The 24,691-nt window shown below is 39.4% G+C and overlaps 2 protein-coding genes across 2 annotated transcripts; both read right to left on the reverse strand.

Annotated features, from left to right (window-relative positions):
- LOC146703028 (receptor-type tyrosine-protein phosphatase H-like) lies at positions 1-24,672 on the reverse strand. The gene is made up of 23 exons (XM_085466135.1): positions 24,304-24,672; positions 23,335-23,452; positions 22,732-22,986; positions 22,377-22,622; positions 20,298-20,543; positions 19,899-20,144; positions 19,059-19,304; positions 18,660-18,905; positions 17,815-18,066; positions 16,630-16,902; positions 15,850-16,107; positions 15,428-15,658; positions 11,710-11,967; positions 11,450-11,543; positions 11,319-11,372; positions 9,205-9,286; positions 8,965-9,055; positions 8,777-8,853; positions 8,407-8,541; positions 8,128-8,250; positions 7,770-7,930; positions 3,452-3,587; positions 1-1,695 (listed from the first exon to the last, which is right to left on the reverse strand). Exons 1-23 carry the CDS (start codon positions 24,364-24,366, stop codon positions 1,525-1,527), a joined length of 4,062 nt encoding a protein of 1,353 aa, XP_085322261.1. The 5' UTR covers positions 24,367-24,672; the 3' UTR covers positions 1-1,524.
- LOC146703029 (tenascin-like) lies at positions 20,550-21,963 on the reverse strand. Its single transcript, XM_085466126.1, has 3 exons — positions 21,537-21,963; positions 21,138-21,383; positions 20,550-20,993 (listed from the first exon to the last, which is right to left on the reverse strand). The coding sequence occupies exons 1-3, from the start codon at positions 21,937-21,939 to the stop codon at positions 20,839-20,841; spliced, it is 804 nt and encodes a 267-aa protein (XP_085322252.1). The 5' UTR covers positions 21,940-21,963; the 3' UTR covers positions 20,550-20,838.
- Positions 24,673-24,691: the final 19 nt, after the last annotated feature.

The following is a 24,691-nucleotide window of genomic DNA, read 5'->3' on the forward strand; positions in this document are numbered from 1 at the left end:
AGTAAATATTATATATATTATTTATTTGTGAACAATTTGCATCATAAGTGACAATTTTAACAAATCACGGGTGCTTTTTTCACAAGCTAAATCAGTTTGAGCATATATATTTAATTTCACACAAAGGTATATTAAAACATACAATGTCCGTGAAAATATAAACAGAAAATTTTAAATTTAGATGTGCAGTCATGAGCATATTCTTGATAAGCTATTTTAAATTTCATTCTATAATACATCACAATCACAATCTCTTCATCACTCCATCTTCTCGAGTAGTTACATTAAACCTTCAGTCTATTTTATTTAAGGATCCAAATTATAAGAATTATACATCAGATATCAATTCCTGATGACTTCTATTGTGACTCCTTAAAGAAAAATGTGTCTGCTTGTTATATTTCGCCTTCAGGTACCTGTGTGATCTAAGCAGATAATTAACAATTGCATTTTTCTGCTCAGACAGACACTAAAAAACTATCCACATCCCTAAATGCACCGAGTTTCTGCCATGTGATTGGCTGATTAGATATTTGCATTAACAAGCAGCTGAAGTGGTGTACCTGTGAAGTGCATGGTCAGTGTATGTCACAGTCTGGCTACAGACTCATTTTTTCTCAGTTGCAATGTATATACTAAACTGCATTTAACATCTCACGATACACTACAGATACTCCTGCAGTGCAGTCATGTTTTAGAGTCACTGTGGTAATTGTGCTTTTAATGCTTTTAATTACCCGTCTAATAATCACCCTCTACATCAGCCCATATACAACATTCACAAATTACGTGAGAACGCAAATGGACTGAGGGAAACAGAAGCTTAAATACACAGTACAATGACGAGGAAACAGAAAATACATGCGGAACAGAGCTGAGACAAATTAGACATGACGACACCAGGGAACCAAAACTAAACACACTGAGCATGGAACACAAGACCTTCACAATAGAACAGGAAATGAATGAATGACTGACACATGAGTTTGACAGAGGAGTGGAGGAAAGGCAGACGAAAGGGAGCAAGGGAACATGAGGGAGAGAGAGGAGACATGATGGGCTCAGGAAACATAGAATGGAAAAGAAGGAGGGAGACAAGACGCAACGGCTCATACAAACACATAAACACAGACACAGAGAGAGAGGCAAAGACACAAGGGGAAACCTAACAACCCAAGAACTAAACAGGGAGTATAAAGAAATTCAAAACAGAACAACTAAGACTATAAATGAACCTGAACATAAACCATAATACAAAATATCACTAGAATAGAAGAAACTCAACATGATGGGTGAAAAGGACCCAGAACCATGACATTTTTAACATTCCCAAGTCATCAGAGGGCTATTTTCTCACACAAAAACAACAATTATAATATCACACATTTAGAAGAGATGCAAACTAAATAAGATCTGAAGTGTAGTTAAGATGTAATAGTTTGCATAGTAGTTTAAAACCAAAATATTGCTCATAGACAAATAGTTTTTCATTGGGTGCATAAAAGATTAAGTGCAGGGTTAATACTAGGCATTTACATTGTGCCGATGGAGCTCTTGGAGTGCAGTGGCATTGACGTATATGCTGTCTGGCGTCTCGTATGTGTTCTCACATATATCCTCATAAATGTTCTCTTCATTCGTGTCTTTTGGTTGCAGACTGTCCATAATGCACTGGTGCAGGAAAATGTACTGGGACTGAAAAGGAAATACCAGACGTTTTTGGTTATTTGAAATGCAGAACTACTGCCTGTAAAGATCATAATATATCATAATATATTATGATCTTTACAGGCAGTAGTTCTGCCCTAACCCCTAACCCTAACCATAAAATATTCTGCAGTAGATCAAAAACGAAACATTAAGTCATTAATCAACATCTGAACATTACCTGATGCTGCTGAAGTGAGACAGAGCAAAGTTACAGGGGTTTTATTAGAGACACAGCTAAGCATTTTGCAATTTTGGATGATTTTAAAAAGTTTAAATTTGTTCAGTAGCCTATTGAACAGCAGAAATGAGTCTTTCTTTTCGGAAGCAAGTGAAAGGGAAAAAAAAAGCAGCGGCCAACAGCGCTGTAAACAACGGTAGCCTTGTGCATAATAAGCAAGCGAATAATGCAGAAAAAAGATTTTTAGATGGGAAACTGTTCTTGGAGAGAGACAGCGAACTCTGCATGAAGTGTGATTTTATCGTGGTGGGAGCAAAACAGCAAAACTAATTCATGACGATGTTTACGTGAAGCGAAATGTGAAGCGTAGTTTGGATCTTCATTTGCTGCTGGTTCAGTCAATATTGTTTGGAGAGAGATAAAAACCTGCAGCTTCTGAATCTAGCGCAAAAAGGGCGTAAATACAAATCGCGGATCCGCCGACGGAGGGGAATCAGTGAGCTGTCAGCTTTCAGCCCCGACCCTGCCCATGCCGTCGGGTGAGAGATCTCACTGCTTCTGATCTGTCGATGGGTCCGCGCTTTGTGTTTGTGTCTTTGTGCAGAATCCGTGTACCTGCTTTCATTTACTGTTTTAGCTGTTTGGTGATTGTTGAAATTTTGTGAGGTTTAACCTGAGATTCTGGCATTTCGGGAAAAATATAATTAGTATTAAAAATCGATTTAGGGTTTTAATGAATTGATTTTACGTTATCCAAGCCCACCTCTACAGCAAAACACTTGATTGAAATTTTATTATAGTCCTGTTTGTGACATTCTGGACAGTATTTGTCTTTGTGTCTATGTCTACATCTTTTTAAGTAAGAGAGCTAAAAAATTTTTTTCATAAAACAAAGCTTGTTGGACCTTTTTGTTTATTAAAAGAATTGGAATGCTTTATTTTTGAAACTGTGCTGCAATGTTGAAAGAAAGCTATAAAATCCCAGGCAAGGAAAGTCGCCTTCATGTTTTTCTGTTTTTTCCTCAGTTACTTTAACACAAAGGCATCTGCTGTGATGCTTACACTTTTGATAAATTCTCGCAAGTGTCAGCTTTCTTTTTATAGATATAAAAATATGTACTGATATGTGATCAGAATTATAATATTTCTGACTGAGGCAAAATTTCTCAGATTCAAATCGAATCGAACCGTGGATCGAATCAATTCGGGACCATGTGAATTGGAATCAAATCGCCCTATTTTACTGTAACATGTACAATGAACAAACTGGGCATTAAAGATTTTTTAAAAATATTTTAAGGAGTCATCTGCTGGTTAATGTGTACAAAATTTGAAAACAGAAATTGAACAATAGAAAAAAATCTTTCAAACTCATATTTTAAGATGAAAGGATGGACAATAAGGACCTCAATTTAAAACAAACAAACAAACAAAAAAACAACTGCATATCTTATGATGAATAAAGTGCTGTCTGTGTGTTGTGTCACCAGCTGTGACTATAAAGAAATACATTAGCTAATTAAGGAAGTGGTGGCTCAATCAGAAGCAGTTTAACACAGTTACCTCCGTCTGCACCATGTACGGTCGGCTCAGTCTCATCTTGTGTACGAAGGCATTGATGCCGACTGCTTGTTCTTTCTCCAGCTGCTGAAGCAGCACATCCAGGGAAATGATAGTGCCAGTTCTCCCGACTCCAGCACTAAGAGAGACACAAACGTCATAATAAGATAGCAAAAGGTTTTTAAGGTCACATAGAAAGCTCTCATCACTGTGTCTGTGCCAAAGTTATTATAGTTAACAAAAACTAAACTAGAACCTATAACTAGATGTGAAAACAATGTGGAAAACAATACTGTACACAACAACAACAAGCTTCAATAAAATTATAGAGGAAATGTCTTTAATTATAGTCTTTGTCCCTTTGGTCAAATTTGTCATCACAGCCTGCTCAGTAAGGCTTTAGTGCACGTGTTTGCAATTTGTAATGTAATATCTGCTCAATGCTTTTAAAAATATACCCCTGACAAATACCCTAAATGTTATAATTATTAAAAAAACAACAACACACAAACTAATGAAAGCTTAAATAAAACGGAACATTTCAAAACAGTAAAAACCAAAGTGAAACTAGTAAATGCAAAATGAAACTAAAGTGAGCTGAAAACAAGACATCAAGACAGAAAGAAAAATGGATTAGAAAACACAAAACCTGAATGACACTGTTAGTCACAAAAGACTTTTAATCACAGACAGGAGTGTTTGGGAATGTGATACCAACCCTTCACCTGCTCCTAATACGCTGCCTCGAAACATCACATTATATTTTTACAGTATCAGTCAGACACTGTCCATGCTGTGTCTCTATAAAGTCTCACATATAGTAGAGTTTATATGTGAGTACGTAGTAATTTATAATGTTGTGGTTAATTGAATGCCTCCTCTGCAGATCCCAGAAGAGGTCTGACTATAACTGTAACACAGCATGTTGTATTCTACAAAGTCACTGGAGCACAATTGTGTCGTTGGTGGTATTTATATTTATGAGAATGATCCCAATTTGTTTCAGTGAGTTTTCATAATCTTACAGGATTGAAGGCCACAGAAGGAAAGAAGTAAATATTAGGATGAACTAGTTGCTCCTAACTGAAGATCTTTAAACTCAGCACTTACACAAAAAATGACCTTTAATAAATTATGATTTAATATTAGTAAATTCTTTATGCTGACCAAATTTATGGTCTCCAGCTTTTATGTCACTTCTTCTTAATCTAATGTGAATGAGACTAAAGAAAGCGTGCCTGACAAAACAAAAAGCCCAAAACACCTGGATTTAACCAAGCAAATAGTCTATAGCTTTCCCATTCATACTTACTGCAGTAATCAGTAATAATGTTTAATAATTTTGGCAACCAATAGCTTATTTAACCCTAACCCTGAAGTAGCATCTTATTTATTAAGCGGTTATTTAGGAAGACATATCCTGTAGTAATGAAAAATATGTTAGTCCATTTCAGAAAGGTCAAATTACTGGCCTCCATCAAGCAAAGAAATATAATTGCTGAAACTCCTAAAATGGGTTAAGACATTTCTAAAGCATTAAAAAAAAAATTATAATATAATAAAATCTAAAAATTAATATTAAAATCTGGAGAGAAAGTAATGAGCCATCATCTTTTGAGAGTAAATATGGTTGCAAAATATTCTTGAATGATTGTGATTTGAGCTCAGTTAAATTTAATTTGAGCTCAGTTTGGTGAAACCAAATCATAAAAAACAAAACAAAATACAAAACTATTTGACTTGCTTTCACCACTCAGTTCAAAAAACAGCAGCCGTGTGTGTGTGTGTGTGTGTGTGTGTGTGTGTGTGTGTCTGTGGGGTCATTAGTGATAATTCAATAGGATAGGCACCATCAATGTTGAAAACTATAAATATGTTTTAGAGCAACACTTTCAGATAAATATCCCAGAGGTCCTGCAAGTGGCCCTTTTACCTTCTTTTACTTTACTTTTATTACTTTTAATAGGCCATTTGGAGGATCTCTTGGAACTTAGGACTGTTAGGTTGAAATTGTTAAATGTTGTCATTGTGTTACTTAAATTTGTACGCCTTGCCTTAAATTGTATGATCAAAGACATTCTTCTGTTTCTGTTACCATCCCCAGCCTGTTGAATGGTGAGGGAGGTAATTAGCTGTAGTGTTTAACTGTAGAGACATCCTATGTGAAAATTCTCTGTCCTTATTTAGTGAGTATGTTTTACTTCCTGCCATTTATGTCCTCACCTGTATATGGTAAACCGTTGGAAGAAGCTAAGCCAGATAAAGGGGTGAGGGGAGATGACCCTTTGTGATCAGCAGGACGTCACATAAACACACACACACACACACACACACACACACACACACACACACACACACACACACACACACACACACACATATACACAGGCTTGTATATGCACACACACACATGCACACACACACACACAGTGCCTTAGTTTTATGACGCACCACAGGGTGGTTTTACAATGGGTGTTTGTGAAACTGTGGGTGCTGGTTCTTTGGAGTCGTTTGCTATAGCATGTGAAAACCGGTTGAGCTGTTCTGCCTTGCATTCTTCATGGGTGATAAGTCTGAACTAGCGGGCCTGCTGAAGCGCAGACTCAACAAGGACCATTCACTTTTATAGTTTAGCTACTCAGTTCTCTTAGATGTTTATAGGCTCTTAAAAGAAGAGGGGCGATGTCCCAACTTTATTGACTTGTGTTGCTGCCATCAAATTTAAAATGAGCTGATATTTATTGTTGGAATTTGGGTTGTAAGTGATGTGAGTTTACCTAAGTTTGTTGACAAGATCATCTAAATGTTTAATGACATATGTCTGAATACAGACAGTGGAAAAATGTCAGTCTTAGTTTTACTGGATCTCAGTGCAGCATTTGATACAGTTGACCACAACTTATTACTCAAATGACTGGAGAACTGGGCAGGTCTTTCAGGAACTGTACTAAACTGGTTCAAAACATACTTAGAAAACAGGAAATACTTTGTATCAATAGGTAACTTCACATCTGAGCAGACAAGTATCACATGTGGAGTTCCCCAAGGTTCCATCTTGGGACCCCTTCTGTTTAACATTTACAGGCTCCCACTGGCACAGATTATAAAGAACAACAAAATAAACTACCACAGCTATGCAGATGACACACAAATATATATCACAATGTCACCAGGAGACCAAGGCCCTGTACAGGCTCTTGGTAAATGCATCGAGGAAATTAATGACTGGTTGTGCCACAATTTTCTCCAGCTAAACAAAAACAAAACTGAGGTAATAGTCTTTGGCGCCAAAGAAAAACGATTACAGGTCACCAGAGAACTTCAATCTATACACCTAAAAACCACAAACCAGGCGAGAAATTTGGGTGTAGTGATGGATGCAGACCTAAACTTAGAGAAACACATTAAGACAATAACAAAGTCAGCTTACTATCACCTCAAGAATATTTCAAGGATAAAAGATCTGATGTCTCAACAGGACCTGGAAAAACTAGTCCATGCGTTCATCTTTAGTAGGCTTGATTACTGTAACAGCATCTTTACAGGTCTACCTAAAAAATCAGTCAGACAACTACAGCTCATTCAGAACTCTGCTGCTCGAGTCCTCACTAAGACCAAAAAAGTGGACCACATCAGTCCAGCTCTGAGGTCTTTACACTGGCTGCCTGTCCGTCAGAGGATAGACTTTAAAGTTCTGATGCTGGTCTATAAAGCTCTGAATGGTTTAGGACCAAAATACATCAGTGACTTCCTGACCCAGTATGAACCTTCCAGATCCCTCAGGTCATCTGGATCCGGTCTTTTATCAGTTTCCAGAGTCAGAACCAGACACGGAGAAGCTGCATTCAGCTTTTATGCTCCTTATATCTGGAACAAACTCCCAGAAAGCCTCAGATCAGCTGAAACACTCAGTTTATTTAAATCCAGGTTGAAGACTCACCTATTCTCAGCTGCATTTGAATAAAGCACCAAATCCACACTTTTAAGCTTAAATTTCAAAACTTACATTTAACTACTGATTTTATCTACTGTTCTGATTTTATCTGTTTTGATTTTATATACTGTTTTGTTTGTTTGTTAATTAGTTTGTTTGTTTGCTTGTTTTAATCAATTTTAAATCATGCTTTTTATTTGTTTTTGTTTCTAATGTCTCTGTAAAGCACTTTGAATCACCTTGTTGTTGAATTGTGCTATACAAATAAACTTGCCTTGCCTTGCCTAAAGTAAAGGTGGTCCAGTATTAGAGTGTGTGACTTTAGCTGGGTGGATATTGTATAAAAGCAACCCTGCACCCATGTAAAAGGAAACACTTATTTCATACCTGGAGTGAACCACAGTTGGTGCTTTGCCCCCTTCTCTCTCTATGTGCTGTCTCACCAGTCCTCTGAACTGGATCAGGATCTCTGTGCACTCTGGGACTCCATGATCAGGCCAGGCAGTAAAGTGGAAATGTTTAACTGTCTGTTCTTCTGAGGTTTTTCTCTGTGAGGAACATTCATATACAGTTACTTTAGGCCTATGTCTTGATATACAGCATAATATTTTAGGTATCAATCAACCATTATTCTTTTAAAAGCAACATTAACAGTTAAAGCCTTCAGTGTTTTCTATTCATGTTTTCTAGCCTTACTTAGTACCATCTACACACACACTCAGAAGATATAAGTAAGTTTTTATACATCTTTCAGGTTGAATTCTCTCAGCGTCCAGTTGGTCTCCTGTTGCTCAGATCTCATGGTGACCAACAGCTCTCCATAAAGGCATGACTTGCTGTCTGCAGGCCAGTATTGTTCACACCTGGTCTAGAAAAATGAACAAAAAGCAACAAAATACATGTACAAAATGTATTTTAATCATAGATCTTGATCTGTTCTTTGTGAAGTAACATGTTTCCTCCTGACAACAACTTCCTTAAAAGACCATCAATAAAACATTTTAAGATTTTCCTGAAGACTTACCCGCCCTCCTTCAATGCAGTTGGTTACCATAACGATCCTCTTAACTCTTTGTTCCCAAATCATTCTCCAGAAATCATTAACAGTAGAGGGCAGAGGGCCCTGAGTGGCAATGTACTCTCTGTTACTGCTGTAGCCCTGAAAAGCAGTGGACAAAGTTAATCCATCCATCCATTCGCTTCCGCTTATCCTTTTCAGGGTCGCAGGGGACAAAGTTAATATGTAGACTAATTTAGCTTGTATATCTTCTGCTCGTTATAGAAATGAAAAAAGAAAGCTCATGAAATCGCACAAAGGTGCTTGTTTATATGCTTTCTGTATGGTGTAGTTATAAAGAGATCTTCACTGAACTTTATCTTAATGTAACACTTACCGGCATGTAATTGGCATTGATATAGTCTGAAATTCCATCAGGATCTGATGTAGTTAGCTTCACACGACACCAGTCATCTAATATGAGAAAACAGGTGATTTAACTCCAGTGCACCTCCAGTAGACGTGACATAGACTGCTAGACTGAGCTCACAACAGCACGGTTCAACAGTCAGAGGAGAGACTCACATGGCAAGACGTTATTGAAACGATTCTTCGCTTTGTTTTCAGGTAGAATAGCAGTCTTTCGTGTCTGGTCTGTTCCAACAGGAGCGAGGCACTGCATGAACGTAGCAGATAACAAAGCATGAAACTGAGATACTGGCCATCGTAAAACGAATAAAATGGTAAGAAATAAAACAGTAAAGACACAAAAACAGGAACACACAGAAGCAGAAGAGAAAAAAAAATCTTGATCTTTTTATGCACCTCATATTCCTCGCTGAAGCCTCTGTTCTCGTCCAAACTCAGCTGATGGAAGTGGTCCGGAAACTTTGCAGCAGGAATAGATCTAAAAATAAATAAAAAAATACATAAATAAATAAAACATAAAAAAAGTAGAATTAATCTTACCTTTGTTTTGACCTAATGTTTCACCGAATTTACCGGAGGAACCCACCCGAGGGATTAATAAAGTTTTATCTAATCTAATGAAATAATAAAAATTATATGATAGTGATTAGGGATGGGTATCGAAAACCGGTTCTTGTTGAGAACCGGTTCCCACTGTTTCAATTCCTTGGAATCGTTTGCCATTTTTGCAAACGATTCCCTTATCGATTCCAGTCGCCCCGAATGACGTCACCACGTTGCGGAGCGTCGCTTACCTGGCAGGAAACACGGCTAAAAAGTTTGATTATACTTTACGAGAACGGAAGACAACAGGGCAACTTGCAATACTTGCAAAGTAGATATTTCATTTAAGGAAACACTACGAACATGCAAAAGCATTTGCTCACAAAACACGTGATAATGTCGTGTTTTTAATTCCGCTCCGGACTCGTGAATCTCAAATCAGCAGCACCGGTAACGTTTGCACGTCCTCTCCCGTTAATGCGGCAGGTAAATAATCAACTAACAGTGCATATTATGTTAGCGCGATCTGCCTTATTACAAAACCTGCCATTACTGTGCATTTAGGTGACCATGATGAGAGAGACAGACAGAGTCTGGCTCAGATGCTGGCAGTTGTTGCTGCAGTCTACTGGTAGCGTCTCCTTTCAGGCCAGGATAGACGAATGTCACCGAGCAGTGACTAAGTTTGTGGTAAGGCTTGCACTCGTTTGCCACAGATGCCCCCGATTTTCGGTAAGTGAATGTGTTTAATTGTAGGCAGGGACATTACTGGGGCGATCGTGGCTCGAGAGTTGGGAGTTTGCCTTGTAATCGGAAGGTTGCCGGTTCGAGCCCCGGCTTGGACAGTCTTGGTCGTTGTGTTCTTGGGCAAGACGCTTCACCCGTTGCCTGGTGGTGGTCAGAGGGCCCGGTGGCGCCAGTGTCCGGCAGCCTCGCCTCTGTCAGTGCGCCCCAGGGTGGCTGTGGCTACAATGTAGCTTGCCATCACCAGTGTGTGAATGGGTGGATGACTGGATATGTAAAGTGCTTTGGGGTCCTTAGGGACTAGTAAAGCGCTATATAAATACAGGCCATTTACCATTACTGGATATCTCTTGTGTAATTGCTACAGAATAATTTATGTTATACTTTGTTATTGCTACAGAAGAATATTTATTTTATTATTTTACATTTACAATTTTTTTCCCCGGGGACCCTGTGACACCCCTTTGAAGAGCTGTGGATCTCTTAAGATCACACTGCTGGGTTTGTAAGGCCATGTTACTCCTAAATTTCTATTGTCAGAGATTTACAGTTAACAAACAGTCAGGTGAGTAAACAACACTGAGACACTTGAGATTGATAACGTGTGGCACGGGTGAAACTCAGACAGAGAGTCACCCCGTACTGCAGCATTCGTTTATTTTTATAGGTTACATCGTCAATATGCAAATATAATCACATTTCCTGTTACGCAGGTCCTGATGCTGTCTGTGTGTAAGCTGTGTGTGTGTGTCACAAAGTATGTGTGTTGCAAGTCAATTTCTAAGAATAATATAATTCAAGTCAACTTCTGCGGATATGTATTTCTGTACTAGTCTCTTGCGGTAAATGTCAGTGTCACAGGGTCAGCTTCCTGTTTCTACAGAAAACTGTGTCTGGTGAAATATGTGTAACATAACATTTGAAGCATAATCGAATAAAACAATAAAAACTCCCTAACATCTATCTTGTTCAAAGAGAAGATATAAAACAAAGTTCTAAGCTAATCAACCTTAGTGTTCTCCTTTTTAAAAAAAAAAAAAAGAATCGATAAAGAATTGAATCGTTAAACAGAATCGAAAATGGAATCGTGAAAATCTTATCAGTACCCATCCCTAATAGTGATTGACATTAATGATTCCCTCTCAAACGTATTAATTAATTTTTTGCCTGAATTAATGTTTTTTCTTCATTGTGGGTAATTGTCATTGTAAAAAAACACTTACTTGCTCTGTGTGTTTGGTACTTTGGATCCACCAATGAATGAAGACTTCTTTCTGCTGCAGGATCAAAACATTAAATATGATAAATGTCTTGATTTAATTTACTTTATTCTTGTCAGTGAAGTGAGACCCACCTAATAATATCTGGTCTTTTGAGGAAAATTAAGACAACCAGAGCGACCAGGAGACCAAAAAGAAGCACACCAAATACAGACCCTGCAATAACTCCTAAAGGGAGCAAAAGCATAGTTAAAATGCAACAAAGTTAAAAAGTTTAGAGCTTTATTTTACACTTGAGTGAAATGAAACGATTTGTAATCAAGTCAAAGTTGAAAATACTGTATACTGTTATGATTACAAGCAGTAACATGGTAATGTAGTTACTTTTACTCACCCCTTGGATCAGTTTGGCAGTAAAACACATGCGGTTCAGAACTCCTCACCCCAGACAGTGAAGTTACAGACACCTTATATTTTTTGGCAGGTTGGAATCCATCGATTATGATCTCAGTTTCAGGACTAGCTACTGTGTGAGTCTTTCCAGCCACATTCACCTCCGCATTAGTCCACTCGCCCTCTGGGTCTGTCCATTTAATAAGAACAGAGTATCCAGCTGCCCAGTACTCACAGTGAGCATTTAGATTAGGAGGAACTGAGTAAAACAAGAAAAAGGTTTTACAGTCATAACTAAAGCAGAAAATCTATGACTTATAGCATCCATCCATCCATCCATCTTCAACCGCTTATCCGAGGCCGGGTCGCGGGGGCAGCAGCCTAAGCAAAGAGGCCCAGACCTCCCTCTCCCCAGCCACCTCCTCCAGCTTATCCGGGGGAATACCAAGGCGTTCCCAGGCCAGCCGAGAGATATAATCTCTCCAGCGTGTCCTGGGTCTTCCCCGGGGCCTCCTCCCGGTGGGACATGCCTGGAACACCTCACCCAAGAGGCGCCCAGGGGGCATCCTTGTCAGATGCCCGAACCACCTCAGCTGACTCCTTTCGATGTGGAGCAGCAGCGGCTCTACTCTGAGCCCCTCCCGGATGGCCGAACTTCTCACCCTATCTCTAAGGGAGAGGCCAGCCACCCTTCGGAGGAAGCTCATTTCCGCCGCTTGTATCCGCGATCTCGTTCTTTCGGTCACTACCCACAGCTCGTGGCCATAGGTGAGGGTAGGGACGTAGATCGACCGGTAAATTGAGAGCTTCGCTTTTACACTCAGCTCCCTCTTCACCACGACGGACCGGTGCAGCGTCCGCATTACAGCAGCTGCAGCCCCAATCCGTCTGTCAATCCCCGGCTCCCTTCTCCCATCACTCGTGAACAAGACCCCGAGATACTTGAACTCCTCCACTTGGGGCAGGGACTCATCCCCGACCCGGAGAGGGCACTCCACCCTTTTCCGGCTGAGAACCATGGCCTCAGATTTGGAGGTGCTGATCCTCATTCCCGCTGCTTCACACTCGGCTGCGAACCGTTCCAGTGCGAGCTGGAGGCCTTCACCTGATGAAGCCAACAGAACCACATCATCCGCAAAAATCAGAGATGAGATTCTGAGGCCACCAAAGCGAAAGCCCTCCGCCACTTGGCTGCGCCTAGAAATCCTGTCCATAAAAATTATGAACAGAACCGGAGACAAAGGGCAGCCCTGGCGGAGCCCATCACCCACCGGGAACGAGTCCGACTTATTGCCGGCAATGCGAACCAAGCTCCTGCAACGGTTGTACAGGGATCGAATGGCCCGTAGCAATGGGCCAGACACCCCATACTCCCGCAGCACCTCCCACAGGGCACCCCGAGGGACACGGTCGAATGCCTTCTCCAAGTCCACAAAACACATGTAGACTGGTTGGGCAAACTCCCATGCGCCCTCAAGTACCCTCGAGAGGATAAAGAGCTGGTCCAGTGTTCCGCGACCAGGACGAAAACCGCATTGTTCCTCCTGTATCCGAGGTTCGACTAGCGGAAGAACTCTCCTTTCCAGCACCCTGGCATAGACTTTCCCAGGGAGGCTGAGAAGTGTGATCCCCCTGTAGTTGGAACACACCCTCCGGTCCCCCTTCTTAAAGATGGGGACCACCACCCCGGTCTGCCAGTCCACAGGTACTGCCCCTGATCTCCACGCAACATTGCAAAGGCGTGTCAACCAGGACAGCCCTACAACGTCCAGAGCCTTCAGGAACTCGGGGCGGACCTCATCAACACCAGGGGCTCTGCCACCAAGGAGTTGTTTAACTACCTCAGTGACCTCGCCCCCAGAAATTGGTGGGTCATTCCCCTCATCCCCAGACTCTGCTTCCTCCTCGGAAGACGTGTCAGTGGGATTAAGGAGGTCCTCGAAGTATTCCTTCCACCGCCCGACAATTTTCTCAGTCGACGTCAACAGCGCTCCGCCAGCACTATACACAGTGCAGGTAGAGCACCGCTTTCCCCTCCTGAGACGCCTGACGGTTTGCCAGAATCTCTTCGAGGCAGTCCGAAAGTCTTTTTCCATGGCCTCTCCGAACTCCTCCCACACCCGAGTTTTTGCTTCAGCCACTGCCCGAGCCGCATTCCGCTTGGCCTGTCGATACCTGTCAGCTGCCTCCGGAGTCCCACAGGCTAACCAAGCCAGATAGGACTCCTTCTTCAGCCTGGTGGCTCCCTTCACCTCTGGTGTCCACCATTTGGTTCGGGGATTACCACCACGGCAGGCACCAACCACCTTGCGGCCGCAGCTCAATGCAGCAGCTTCGGCAATGGAGACGCTGAACATGGTCCATTCGGACTCAATGTCCCCAGTCTCCCTCGGAATGCTGTTGAAGCTCTGCCGGAGGTGTGCGTTGAAGATCTCGCGGACTGGGGCCTCTGCTAGACGTTCCCAGCACACCCTCACTACGCGTTTAGGTGTACCAGGTCTGTCCAGTGTCCTCCCCCGCCACCTGATCCAACTCACCACCAGGTGGTGATCAGTTGACAGCTCAGCCCCTCTCTTTACCCGAGTGTCCAGAACATATGGTCGCAGGTCTGGTGATACGATTACAAAATCGATCATCGACCTACGGCCTAGAGCGTCCTGGTGCCGCGTGCACTTATGGACACTCTTATGTTCGAACAGGGTGTTCGTTATGGACAAACTGTGATTAGCACAGAAGTCCAATAACAAAGCACCGCTCGGGTTCAGATCAGGGAGGCCGTTCCTCCCAATCACGCCCCTCCAGGTCTCGCTGTCGTTACCCACGTGAGCATTGAAGTCTCCCAGCAGGACAACAGAGTCTCCAGGTGGAGCACCTTCCAGCACCCCCCCCCCCAGGGACTCTAAGAAGGCTGGGTACTCTGAACTGCCACTCGGCGCATAAGCGCAGATGACAGTCAGGACCCGTTCCCCGACCCTAAGGCGCAGGGAACAAACCCTCTCGTCCACCGGGAAAAACCCCAACGTACCGGCAGCAAGCCGAGGGGATATTAGCATGGCTTGGGCTCTGGAACCAGTCTCCTGGAGAGGGGCTGGAGAGGGGCTGGACTCTGTCTCAGTCTGGAGTTGCCCCTGGTGAGAGGCGGCGGGCTGACTTATAGCAAATATAATGAAACTTTTTATACTATAAAAAAGAGTGTATAAAAACTGCCTGTAATTTTAAAATTAGTTTTCAACTAGAAAGATTATTTGCCTTATGTTGAATTCAAAGCAGTCCTCTTATTTTAAACATTTTATAATTTTGGGGATTTTCATATAAAAACTAGAAATAAAGACCTCAACATTGACACATTAGATATTGAAAGAAATACTAATTTTCTGCTTAAAGCTTTTTAATTTCTTGAGCTAATTTATCAGAACGAATTGGTCAGTTAATAATAAAATGATACCTGGATGAAGCTCATATATTAATACTGAGTCAATGAATATAACTGTGTTAACCTGCGGCATGTAGATGGTGAATAAAAGGTGTTTTGTTGCAATAACCTTTTTCAAGACTAAAACAATTGAATGCAAGGGAAAAAACTAAAAATTAAAAACTAAATTAAATCAATTCACAGATAATCTTTCTGTAACCAATATGACTGAATGCTTTAAGATCTCAAAAACTACTTTATAGATTAAAAATATGCTAGTCCTTCAAATGGTTTCTGTTGTACTCACGAATTGTTAATTTGTGTTCACACTGCAGGAAAACTCTGGAAGACTTTTCATAGACAAGAGAGATATTATAGGTGGCACCAGGGTAAAGTCCAGTAAACGACACATTTTCACGTCCATTACTGACATGAACGTTAGATCCATTATAGGCGCTTGCGGTCGAAAACAAGCCTTCAATCTTTGCTTTGATTGATGAGTTGGTAACTTTCCAGTCTGCACTGGCACAGTCGATGGCTGAAATGGATGAGAAAACAGTTATATGCAGGAACCTGATTCTTTTTTTATTTTTTTTATGGTTGTTTATACAACTCATTGAAAAGAAGACCACCTGAAGTGCTTCAAACTGCAGGCTCTTTGTAATTTTTCTCATGGGACAAAATTTCATTCTGATACTGAAAAAGTTATAAAAGTTTTTTTTTTTTTACCTGTCACTGTTAAATTCGTATAAGGAGTGCTCCTAAGTCCAGCAAACACTGTGGTTAAGCTGAAATCATACTGTGTTCCAGGCTGAAGAGATGTCACTACTTTTCTGATTGTATCTGAGGACCTGTCTGACACACTATCTGACACACCACCATTGATTTGAAGCTCGTATTGCCAGGCTTTATTCATGTTCTCCCACTCTAGAGTTATGCCGTTAGCAAATCGTTCAGTCACACTGACCCAAGGCACCACTGGTGGAACTGAAAAAACACAAACAAAACTCAGAAGTGGAATTTGTTCATCTTTTTCTTTTAGAGTGAAATAGCTACATGTGACTGTGTAACATACAGGAGTATAGAGCTAGTTCAGTTATCACAAGCTTTTACAAACTTAAGTCTGAGTAGGTGTGTGAGCTAAATGGCTCAGCATCAATGTATGTTTCCAATCAGGTGATCAGATCAGTCAAAATTCAATAAATAAAAAATAACAACATATACTAATAATATGATAATTATATAGTTATTATATAAAATATTATAATTAAGCATGCTGCTTGCTAAGAGGACACCATTCATGTTTGTTGCTCTATTACAAGCACAAGCCTATCATAAGGGTTAGATGCACACTTCCTTCTGCTCTGAGATAGTGGAACCTGGATGGATAAATGGCACTGCAGGCCAGAAGGAAAATATAGAAATTTGACTTGGACTTATATTGTCCATTTAAATATATTGTATCACAAGGAAAACAAACAGTTTAAAAAAACCCACTTGATTACATACCTGTCGGTGCACTAAAGTTGTATCCAGAGCTGCTGACGTTCTCAAACACAGTAAAGAGGGTAAAATTGTAGTTTGTCCCAGCAGTCAGAGAAGAGACCACACATGTAACTGATGCACCTGATGTCGTGCATCCGTCCATGTCATTCTTGCCAATAACAATACTACCGCTGTCATATTCTAGGATGTATGTTAGCATGTCGTTAACCTTCTCCCACATCAGAGTTATACTGTTCTCATTTTGTGTCACAGTCACATTCTGGACATTTTTTGGAGCTGAAAGAGGACAAAGAATGATTTCGGAAGCATAAATAGATGTTACTTTTTCCTTTCAAGGCACTCATAGTGACAAAGCAACACACATAGGGGAGATAGTTGTAACGTGGGTCAGTTGTAACACTTCCAATTTCTCCAATCAGGGCTAATATGTTCAGGGTTGGAATATGTTCAAAAGCTAGATTTTTGCATTCTGTCACACACACACATAGCTACATAAATGGCTCTAAGTGCATTCATGTGTTGAATAAACAAAGATTACATGTTAATGTTTTGTTAGTACCCTTATTTCATTGTGTTACATTTTACCCCAGGATATGTTACAACTAACCCAGACTATGGGGTTAATTGTAACATTTCACTCTTCGTGTTTGAGACCATACCATGCAATGGGTAATTGTGCTGCAGAGAAAATAGCTGCACTATTTAATAGCAGAGACATGTAAATACTTTGCATTACATTTTGAATCCACTACCTTAAAAGAGCTTCAATTTACAGACAGAAATGTCAAAAATGTTACAACTATCCCCGGTCTCCCCTATGTTAATAAATAAATGAAGCTCTGGTCTCATTTAGTCTGATTCAAATGCAGTTGCTGTGAATTATAAGGAGCTAAAGATGAAATAAAGACAATTTTACAAATTCTGATTCACAAATGACATCCTTAAGTAACCATTTTGGTTTCCTAAGTTTTAGTAAGGATGTATTCTGGGATGTTTTTAACCTTTTCCCACTGCAGTGTTATGCTCATCTCATTTTGATGCACCACAGTCACATTATTAACACTTTGTGGTAAGATAACAGCGGAAAGTGGCTTTGACAAAAAAAATCTCTCCATCAGCTAAAGTTTCAAGTACTAATGAGGCGTCCATCTGGGCTAATTTATCTATAATACAGAAAATATGTCTTACCACCATCAGTGACTGCGATGCAGTTTACTCCACTGCTTCTGACATTTCCAAACACAGTGAAGAGAGTGAAATTGTATCTGGTTCCACTGGTCAAGTCTGACACTCTGTATTCGTTTTCAGAATTACTAATATTGATCTTGCTCCCATTAAACGCAAGAATGTATTTGTCGATGTTGGGGACTGTTTTCCACTCCAGATTTATGCTGGTCTCATCTTGTCCATTTTTCTTAAAGTCGTCAGCATTACGAGGAGCTAGAATAGAAAAACGCACAAACAAGAAACTGTAACAACATTTTCTGGCAGAAACAGAAACATGGAGCGAGGCTTCAGTTTCAGTATTTTTATCAGTCCTTTTGAAAAATATTAGGTGAGCTACACTCTTCTGTTTCTGAGAAACCTTAAACATCATTATAGAGCTCTGCCCTTGTTCATGTTGTAGAGGAGCATCAACTGTGGAACATTTTAAAGGACTATGACTGTTTTAGATGTTTTTAATCTGTTAGCCTCCACCAGGTTAGCAGTAAGCAGTCTAGGATTATAGGTCGGGTTAGTATTTGACATATTCAAATTGGAAAATTTGACAAATGTTTATGTTATTATTCTGTAGGATGTATTCTGGGATGTTTTTAACCTTGTCCCACTCCAGTGGTATACTCATCTCATTTTGATGCACCACAGTCACATTATTAACACTTTGTGGAGCTAAAGATAACAGAGGAAAGTGGCTTTGATTAAAAAAAAAACACACAAAAAAAAACAACAACTCTCCATCAGCTAAAGTTTCAAGTACTAATGAGCCGGTCCATCCTGGTTTATCTGTCTATGTTAGAGAAAATATATCTTACCAGTGACTGCGATGCAGTTTACTCCACTGCTTCTGACATTTCCAAACACAGTGAAGAGAGTGAAAGTGTATCTGGTTCCACTGGTCAAATTTAACACTCTGTATTCTTTTTCAGAATTACTAATGTTGATCTCTCTTTCATTAAACACAAGAATATAATTGTTGATGTTGGGGACTGTTTTCCATCCCAGAGTTATGCTGGTCTCATTTTGATGCACCACAGTCACATTATTAACACTTTGTGGAGCTAAAGATAACAGAGGAAAGCGGTTTTGATAAACAAACAAACAAAAAAAAACACACAAAAAAAAACAACAACTCTCCATCAGCTAAAGTTTCAAGTACTAATGAGCCGGTCCATCCTGGTTTATCTGTCTATGTTAGAGAAATTACATCTCACCAGTAACTGCGATGCAGTTTACTCCACTGCTTCTGACATTATCAAACACAGTGAAGAGAGTGAAATTGTATCTGGTTCCACTGGTCAAATTTAACACTCTGTATTCTTTTTCAGAATTACTAATATTGATCTTGCTCCCATTAAACGCAAGAATGTATTTGTCGATGTTGGGGACTGTTTTCCACTCCAGATTTATGCTGGTCTCATTTTGTCCATTTTTCTTAAAGTCGTCAGCATTACGAGGAGCTAGAATAGAAAAACGCACAAACAAGAAACTGTAACAACATTTTCTGTCAGACACAGAAACATGGAGCGAGGCTTCAGTTTCAGTATTTTTATCTGTCCTTTTGAAAAACATTAGGTGAGCTACACTCTTCTGTTTCTGAGAAACCTTAAACATCATTATAGAGCTCTGCTCTTGTTCATGTTGTAGAGGAGCATCAACTGTGGAACATTTTAAAGGACTATGACTGTTTTAGATGTTTTTAATCTGTTAACCTCCAACAGGTTAGCAGTAAGCAGTCTAGGATTATAGGTCGGGTTAGTATTTGACATATTCAAGTTGGAAAATTTGACAAATGTTTATGTTATTATTCTGTAGGATGTATTCTGGGATGTTTTTAACCTTGTTCCACTCCAGTGGTATACTCATCTCATTTTGATGCACCACAGTCACATTATTAACACTTTGTGGAGCTAAAGATAACAGAGGAAAGTGGCTTTGATTAAAAAAAAACACACAAAAAAAAAAACAACAACTCTCCATCAGCTAAAGTTTCAAGTACTAATGAGCTGGTCCATCCTGGTTTATCTGTCTATGTTAGAGAAAATATATCTTACCAGTGACTGCGATGCAGTTTACTCCACTGCTTCTGACATTTCCAAACACAGTGAAGAGAGTGAAAGTGTATCTGGTTCCACTGGTCAAATTTAACACTCTGTATTCTTTTTCAGAATTACTAATGTTGATCTCTCTTTCATTAAACACAAGAATATAATTGTTGATGTTGGGGACTGTTTTCCATCCCAGAGTTATGCTGGTCTCATTTTGATGCACCACAGTCACATTATTAACACTTTGTGGAGCTAAAGATAACAGAGGAAAGCGGTTTTGATAAACAAACAAACAAAAAAAAACACACAAAAAAAAACAACAACTCTCCATCAGCTAAAGTTTCAAGTACTAATGAGCCGGTCCATCCTGGTTTATCTGTCTATGTTAGAGAAATTACATCTCACCAGTAACTGCGATGCAGTTTACTCCACTGCTTCTGACATTATCAAACACAGTGAAGAGAGTGAAATTGTATCTGGTTCCACTGGTCAAATTTAACACTCTGTATTCTTTTTCAGAATTACTAATATTGATCTTGCTCCCATTAAACGCAAGAATGTATTTGTCGATGTTGGGGACTGTTTTCCACTCCAGATTTATGCTGGTCTCATTTTGTCCATTTTTCTTAAAGTCGTCAGCATTACGAGGAGCTAGAATAGAAAAACGCACAAACAAGAAACTGTAACAACATTTTCTGTCAGACACAGAAACATGGAGCGAGGCTTCAGTTTCAGTATTTTTATCTGTCCTTTTGAAAAACATTAGGTGAGCTACACTCTTCTGTTTCTGAGAAACCTTAAACATCATTATAGAGCTCTGCTCTTGTTCATGTTGTAGAGGAGCATCAACTGTGGAACATTTTAAAGGACTATGACTGTTTTAGATGTTTTTAATCTGTTAACCTCCAACAGGTTAGCAGTAAGCAGTCTAGGATTATAGGTCGGGTTAGTATTTGACATATTCAAGTTGGAAAATTTGACAAATGTTTATGTTATTATTCTGTAGGATGTATTCTGGGATGTTTTTAACCTTGTTCCACTCCAGTGGTATACTCATCTCATTTTGATGCACCACAGTCACATTATTAACACTTTGTGGAGCTAAAGATAACAGAGGAAAGTGGCTTTGATTAAAAAAAAACACACAAAAAAAAAAACAACAACTCTCCATCAGCTAAAGTTTCAAGTACTAATGAGCTGGTCCATCCTGGTTTATCTGTCTATGTTAGAGAAAATATATCTTACCAGTGACTGCGATGCAGTTTACTCCACTGCTTCTGACATTTCCAAACACAGTGAAGAGAGTGAAAGTGTATCTGGTTCCACTGGTCAAATTTAACACTCTGTATTCTTTTTCAGAATTACTAATGTTGATCTCTCTTTCATTAAACACAAGAATATAATTGTTGATGTTGGGGACTGTTTTCCATCCCAGAGTTATGCTGGTCTCATTTTGATGCACCACAGTCACATTATTAACACTTTGTGGAGCTAAAGATAACAGAGGAAAGCGGTTTTGATAAACAAACAAACAAAAAAAAACACACAAAAAAAAACAACAACTCTCCATCAGCTAAAGTTTCAAGTACTAATGAGCCGGTCCATCCTGGTTTATCTATCTATGTTAGAGAAATTACATCTCACCAGTAACTGCGATGCAGTTTACTCCACTGCTTCTGACATTATCAAACACAGTGAAGAGAGTGAAATTGTATCTGGTTCCACTGGTCAAATCTAACACTCTGTATTCTTTTTCAGAATTACTAATATTGATCTTGCTCCCATTAAACGCAAGAATGTATTTGTCGATGTTGGGGACTGTTTTCCACTCCAGATTTATGCTGGTCTCATTTTGTCCATTTTTCTTAAAGTCGTCAGCATTACGAGGAGCTAGAATAGAAAAACGCACAAACAAGAAACTGTAACAACATTTTCTGTCAGACACAGAAACATGGAGCGAGGCTTCAGTTTCAGTATTTTTATCAGTCCTTTTGAAAAATATTAGGTGAGCTACACTCTTCTGTTTCTGAGAAACCTTAAACATCATTATAGAGCTCTGCCATTGTTCATGTTGTAGAGGAGCATCAACTGTGGAACATTTTAAAGGACTATGACTGTTTTAGATGTTTTTAATCTGTTAACCTCCAACAGGTTAGCAGTAAGCAGTCTAGGATTATAGGTCGGGTTAGTATTTGACATATTCAAGTTGGAAAATTTGACAAATGTTTATGTTATTATTCTGTAGGATGTATTCTGGGATGTTTTTAACCTTGTTCCACTCCAGTGGTATACTCATCTCATTTTGATGCACCACAGTCACATTATTAACACTTTGTGGAGCTAAAGATAACAGAGGAAAGTGGCTTTGATTAAAAAAACACACACAAAAAAAAAAACAACAACTCTCCATCAGCTAAAGTTTCAAGTACTAATGAGCTGGTCCATCCTGGTTTATCTGTCTATGTTAGAGAAAATATATCTTACCAGTGACTGTGATGCAGTTTACTCCACTGCTTCTGACATTTCCAAACACAGTGAAGAGAGTGAAAGTGTATCTGGTTCCACTGGTCAAATTTAACACTCTGTATTCGTTTTCAGAATTACTAATATTGATCTTGCTCCCATTAAACGCAAGAATATAATTGTCGATGTTAGGGACTGTTTTCCACTCCAGAGTTATGCTGGTCTCATTTTGTCCATTTTTCTTAAAGTCGTCAGCATTACGAGGAGCTAGAATAGAAAAACACACACAAAAGAAACTAAAACAATGTTCCCAACAACATCTTGCATTTTGTGTAGGTTTTAATTAGACTGAATGTTTTGTTCAGTGCTCACTAACCTGTCACAGCACTGAATCTGTATCCATTGCTGTTGAGTCCCTCAGACGTGGTGAAGAGAGTGAATGTGTAGTTTGTCCCAGCAGTCAGAGAAGTGACCACATGTACTATGGGTCCTTCTTCAATTTTATTAATATCTTCTCTTATATTACCATATTGCAGTATGTATGTTGGGATGTTGTTAACCTTGTTCCAGGTCAGAGTTATACTGTTCTCATTTTGTGTGGTCACATCCACTCTGTCAACATTATCTGGAGCTGAAAAAGAAAAGACACACAGTGGTTGTAGTTCAAAAAAAGTTTAAAAAAGAACAAGAACTGAAGCACTGACTATACTGCTTTCACTCCTTTTTTGTTACATTGTCAGGAGCTGTGATGATTTGAGAGTGGTGTTCACCTTTTACCACAATAAAAACCCAGAATGACATTCACTTCAGTTTTACCGATCACCAACAAAAGTCTAGTATAGTGTTTCATTCTTACGGGCTTTTGCTGTTGTAGATGTAGTTGTTTGTTCTGTTGAAGTCTGTGGAGTGGGATTTGTTTGAGCCAGTGGAGTAAATGTTTGTGTTGTTTGAGTTAGTGGAGAGGTTTTTTGTGTTGTACCTGTCAGCAGATTGGTTCTTAGTCTTGTGCTTGTTTCTGTTTTTGCTGTACTTTTCTGTCCTGCTGTCACTGTCGTCGTCACTGTTGATGTGATTGTTCTAGTGGAGTCAGTTGTGCCCTAAAAGCAGAAAAAGAGTGAAAAATACAGAATCTAAAATCTGTGAAAAAAAATCACCATTGAATACCCAGTTAACACGAGTCTGTGGCAGAGTCACAGAGCGATGTTTGCTGCTTTTAATTTCACATCTACATTATATCACAAACATTATGTGAACAGTAATACTTCGAGATATCCTCTGAGCTTTCTGCTTTATAAGAACAAAAACTTTCACTAAAAAAAAAAAAATGATGTGCAGGAAACAAATAAGTCAGTGTCAAATTATTTTAGCATTTTATGTGTCAGCTTCTACAACTAGCAACATCTATAACATAAAAATCACAGAGCTGGCAAAAAATCTATTAATTAAGTGTTTGGTTTGACTAAAAATACAAATCATATGTATTATTATATTGTATATTATAGCTACAGTTACTTACATTTACTGGCCTATGAAATATCTAACACATTTCTCCTCGGACACACTCTTTAAAATTCCACATCTGATTTGATTAAATCATTAAGTCTGTATCGTGTAAGTGTTTAAGATATTGTTGAATTTTCTTCTTTCATCCTCTTTTTGTTCTCAGAGGAAACAGATCGGTGTCGCAAAGAAGGAATAAATTCATGTTTCAAAATCTGGAAAAGTCCAGAATTTTCATGCCATTTAACAAGATTTTGTTGTTCTTGTATTTCTGTACAAACCAGTATTTCACAAAACATAACTATAGTGTTTCAAATACATAATGAAGCATGTCATGCATTTAGGCTTCACTGTGGTTTTGACTGCACTGCTTCCTTTTGTCGAGGGTAACCTACACTGAGCTTCGCTATCTGATCACCATCAAAGTGAAAGGTAAAAAAAAACTTACCCAGAGTAGACTCAGGAAGACACAGAGCAACAAGTGGTCTGAGATAAGGGATAAAAGCTTCATCGTCTTCAGGACTCCTAACTGGCACACATACTTTGAACTTGTTCAATTCCTTTGTTTTCCCCGGATAACCTTGTAGCTGCTATTTTCAGCACCTCTGCTGGTATGTTGACAAAAACCACACTTAAGTTTGGCAAAGAATTTCTCTGACCTGCACTATGATAACTTTAATTCAAAGTTGTTGACTTTTAATTCTTAGCTACATCCTCCTCTCGTAACCTCTGGTCCCTTTTCATATTGGCAAATGACTAAGTAAATAACTGCTTCTCCTTTCTGGCCTTGTACAACTACAGAGACCTTTGCCCCGCCTGTTACTTCCTTATTAACG

This window comes from Copadichromis virginalis, linkage group LG8 (assembly GCF_057382275.1).
Source record: "Copadichromis virginalis isolate Kocher_CV1m ecotype Utaka linkage group LG8, C_Virginalis_male_GT1.1, whole genome shotgun sequence".
Taxonomy (NCBI): Eukaryota; Metazoa; Chordata; class Actinopteri; order Cichliformes; family Cichlidae; genus Copadichromis; species Copadichromis virginalis.

Coding starts and splice junctions, on each gene's coding strand:
- LOC146703028 (XM_085466135.1), bottom strand. CDS start 24,366: ATGAAGCTTTTATCCCTTATCTCAGACCACTTGTTGCTCTGTGTCTTC. Junction 7,931..8,127: donor GAGAATTCAACCTGAAAGAT/GTATAAAAACTT, acceptor TGTTCCTCACAG/AGAAAAACCTCAGAAGAACA. Junction 1,696..3,451: donor CGTACATGGTGCAGACGGAG/GTAACTGTGTTA, acceptor TTTCCTTTTCAG/TCCCAGTACATTTTCCTGCA.
- LOC146703029 (XM_085466126.1), bottom strand. CDS start 21,939: ATGATGTTTAAGGTTTCTCAGAAACAGAAGAGTGTAGCTCACCTAATA. Junction 21,384..21,536: donor AAACTGCATCGCAGTTACTG/GTGAGATGTAAT, acceptor TGTTATCTTTAG/CTCCACAAAGTGTTAATAAT. Junction 20,994..21,137: donor AAACTGCATCGCAGTCACTG/GTAAGATATATT, acceptor TGTTATCTTTAG/CTCCACAAAGTGTTAATAAT.